At 30.9% G+C, this 4,279-nt stretch overlaps 1 protein-coding gene across 1 annotated transcript; it reads right to left on the bottom strand.

The window, feature by feature from the left end:
• Positions 1–2,795: 2,795 nt before the first annotated feature.
• LOC145667159 (NADH-ubiquinone oxidoreductase chain 6-like) lies at positions 2,796–3,424 on the bottom strand (the record flags this gene model as incomplete). The annotated part of the gene is given in 2 exon segments (XM_081734897.1): positions 2,796–3,304; positions 3,394–3,424. Coding segments are annotated over 2 exon segments (540 nt in total), but the record flags the coding sequence as incomplete, so codon positions are not given.
• Between the last annotated feature and the right edge of the window lie 855 nt (positions 3,425–4,279).

The following is a 4,279-nucleotide window of genomic DNA, read 5'->3' as shown; positions in this document are numbered from 1 at the left end:
GGTAGCATAATCATTAGTCCTTTAATTGTGGGCTTGTATGAAAGGTTGGACGAGTGGAAGACTGTCTTTATTTGTAATGTTGAATTTTACTTTTGAGTGAAAAGGCTTAAATAACTTAAGAGGACGATAAGACCCTGTAGATCTTTATAATTAAGTAGTAATTTTTGTATTTGGCAATGAATGAATTTGCTATTTGATTATTGCGTTGGGGCGACGAGAAGATAAAATAAACTCTTCTTAATATAATTACTTTTAAGTATTTTTATGATCCTTTATTAATGATTAATAGACTAAGTTACCTCAGGGATAACAGCGTAATTTTTTTTGAGAGTTCATATCGACAAAAGAGATTGCGACCTCGATGTTGGATTAAGGTTTTGTCTAGGTGCAGAAGCTTAGTATATAGGTCTGTTCGACCTTTAAAATCTTACATGATCTGAGTTCAGATCGGCGTGAGCCAGATCGGTTTCTATCCTTTGTTTAGCAATAGTACTTTAGTACGAAAGGACCAAGTACTAATAAAATTTATTGTTAGGGAATAAAAATAATAGGCAATTACTTTGGCAGATAAGTGCATTAGATTTAGGATCTAAGTATGGATGGGCTAGTCCAGGTAATAATGTATTATGATTATATTATAGGTGTGGTTTCTTATTTGATTTTAATTATTTGTGTTTCAATTGGGGTTGCATTTTTGACTTTATTAGAACGGAAGGTTTTAGGATACATTCAAATTCGTCGGGGACCTAATAAGGTAGGCATTTGTGGCTTACCTCAGCCTTTTGCAGATGCAATTAAGTTATTTACTAGGGAGCAAGTTTTTCCTACTATATCTAATTATTATCCTTATTATCTAGCTCCTGTTTTTAGTTTATTTCTGTCTTTGTTAGTATGGTTAAGAATTCCTTATTTAAGTGTTATGTTGACTTTCTCTTTAGGTTTGTTGTTGTTTTTTTTATGTTGTACAAGTATAGGTGTGTATACTGTAATAATTGCTGGTTGATCTTCTAATTCTTCATACTCTTTATTAGGGGGCCTCCGGGCAGTAGCACAAACTATTTCTTATGAGGTTAGTTTGGCGTTAATTTTGTTATCTTTTGTATTTTTAGCTGAGAGATATGGTCTGTTGAGTTTCGGTTACTATCAGGAAGAGTTATGATTTTTATGAATTACGTTTCCTTTGGCGTTAGTTTGATTTGCCTCTTGTTTAGCTGAAACTAACCGTACTCCTTTTGATTTTGCAGAAGGGGAATCAGAACTTGTTTCTGGATTTAATATTGAATATAGAGCAGGAGGATTTGCTCTTATTTTTATGGCTGAATATGCTAGTATTTTGTTTATGAGAACTTTATTTAGTATTTTGTTTCTAGGACATGATATTTTTTCTGTTTTATTTTTTTGTAAGGTAGTATTTATTTCTTTTGGATTTATTTGAGTACGAGGAACATTACCTCGATTTCGGTATGATAAGTTAATATATCTTGCTTGAAAATGTTTTTTACCTTTATCTCTTAATTATCTTTTATTTTTAGGAGGTATAAAGCTTCTTTTTATTTCTTTTTTAATTTAAGTGTATTAAATTGAGAATAAGTTCTTAGAGCTTTGCTCTGTTGTATGTTTTCAAAACATATGCTTATTCTCAGCCAAAGAACTAGGTTTTATTTAATAGGAAATCTCATAAAGAGGACAGATAAGGCACAAATAGGAAATAAGCGAAGTAAATAACTGTGAGAATTTGACCTGTTAGAATATAAGGATCTTCTACCGGCCGAGCTCCAATTCAAGTTAAAAGGATTACTGTTCTAACTATAATTCAGAATATAATTTGATTAATAGGGTAGAATTGTAGACCTCGTATTTTTCTAGTATGGAAAAATGGTATGATTATTAAAATGAGGATTGATATTACTAAAGCAATAACTCCTCCAAGTTTATTAGGAATGGAACGAAGAATAGCGTAAGCAAATAAGAAGTATCATTCTGGTTGAATATGTACTGGTGTAACTAGTGGATTAGCTGGAGTGAAGTTTTCAGGATCTCCTAATATATAGGGATTTCAAAGGGTGAATAATATTAAGGCTGTTATTATCATTAGAAATCCAATAGTGTCCTTAGTTGAAAAGTAAGGGTGGAAGGGGATTTTATCTTGGTTTCTGTTAAGGCCGAGGGGGTTGTTAGATCCTGTTTGGTGAAGGAATAGGAGATGTACTATTGATATGGCGGCTACAATAAAAGGTAGGAGGAAATGAAAAGCAAAGAATCGGTTTAAAGTGGCATTATCTACAGCAAACCCCCCTCAAATTCATTGTACTAGTATTGTTCCTAGATAGGGGATAGCCGATAATAGATTTGTAATGACTGTAGCACCTCAGAAAGATATTTGGCCTCAAGGCAGGACGTAGCCCACAAAAGCAGTTGCTATTACTAAAAGTAGAATAGCAACTCCTACTCTTCAAGTATGGAGATAAAGATAAGAACCGTAGTATATTCCTCGACCGACGTGTAAGTAAAGGCAAATGAAGAAAAATGATGCCCCATTGGCATGTAGAGTGCGTAAAAGCCATCCAAAATTTACATTTCGACAGATGTGAATTACTCTATTGAAGGCTAATTCAATACTTGATACATAATGTATTGCTAGAAATAGGCCTGTAGCAATTTGAATAATCAAACATAAACCGAGAAGAGAGCCAAAATTTCATCAATATGAAATGTTAATAGGAGCTGGAAGGTCTACTAGGGCGTTATTGGCAATTTTAAGAAGAGGATGATGTAAGCGGATTGGTGTTGACATATGACTTAGAAGGCCGAAGAGGGCCTTGATATAATGAAGTGATCTTTACTACTGCAATTAATGTAATAAATAGGTATGTTGCTAATATAATAGTATTCATTAAGATTGATGTTATATAAAATTTCATACCGGGGATTTCTTGATTAGTCATATAATGATTAGTCATTTCTTGATTAGGATTAGTCATATAATGATGAGGATCTGGTAATGAAATTATGTTTGGTAGCAGGAGAGGGTCGATAATCATTATAAGAATTAGGAGTAATGGAACTAGGAAAATTAGAAGGAAAAGATTAGGTGTTAGAGTAAATATTTCATTTGATGCTAGTCTTGTAACATAAATAAATAGAACTAATATGCCCCCTAAAAAAACTAAAAAGAGAATATAAGAAAATCAAGGAGATTCTCTTATAGTTGAAATAGTTAAGCAGGTGGTAATAGTGTTGACAATAAGTATTAATCCCATTGATAAGGGATGGGATATTTGAATTAGAATAAATCTTAGAACTACTAAAATTATAAGTAATATTCAGGTTATTTTAATTTCAAGAGATAGTTTATTAAAATATTAGTTTTGGGGACTAAAGATAAGTTTATACTTTCTCTTGATGCCTTTAGAATCTTATTCATTAATGGTTTACAAGACCAACGTTTTAATTAAACTATAAAAGCTTATGAAAATATTATTTATTTTGTTTTCTTGTTTTCTAATTATTTTAGGAATAGCTTGGTTTGTTATTCAACGTAAGCATTTATTGATAGTTTTATTAAGACTCGAATTTATTGTGTTGATAAGTTTTTTACTTTTGTCTTATTCTCTAGGAAGTTTGTATGTTGAAAACTATTTTTGTTTATTATTTTTAACTTTTAGTGTTTGTGAAGGTAGTTTAGGTTTATCAATTATAGTATCTATTGTTCGAACTCATGGAGGTGATTACTTAAATTCTTTAGTCGTATTACGATGCTAAAATATTTAATGTTTATATTGTTTTTAATACCTTTGGGCTTTAATTTTAAATTATGATGAGTTGTTCAGTTTTGTCTTATTAGTGTTTGTTTTTTGTTTATACTAAGAAATAGTATAGGACTAGTTCCCTGGGAGGTGGGCTATTATTTGTGAAGAGACAGCCTGAGATATTCATTGATTTTATTAAGTATTTGAATTGTTATTCTTATAATTATAGCTAGAGAAGGCGTACTAAGAAGTTCATTTTATACTACGAGTTTTATTAGTTTAGTTTTATTATTACTTGTATTACTTTATTTGAGATTTTCTTCTTCTAGATTATTTATGTTTTATTTATTTTTTTTTTGAGGGGTCATTAATTCCTACATTATTTTTAATTTTGGGTTGAGGTTATCAACCTGAACGGGTGCAGGCAGGCATATATTTGTTGTTTTATACTTTATTTGCTTCACTGCCACTTTTGATCGGAATTTTTTATTTAGAATATGTTAGGGGTAGTTTATTAATAATTAATATGA

Source organism: Thermobia domestica, chromosome 12 (genome assembly GCF_964235325.1).
Source record: "Thermobia domestica chromosome 12, izTheDome1.hap1.1, whole genome shotgun sequence".
Classification (NCBI taxonomy): Eukaryota; Metazoa; Arthropoda; class Insecta; order Zygentoma; family Lepismatidae; genus Thermobia; species Thermobia domestica.
The sequence above is the reverse complement of the archived record's forward strand: the minus strand, read 5'-3'. Positions and strand labels throughout refer to the sequence as shown.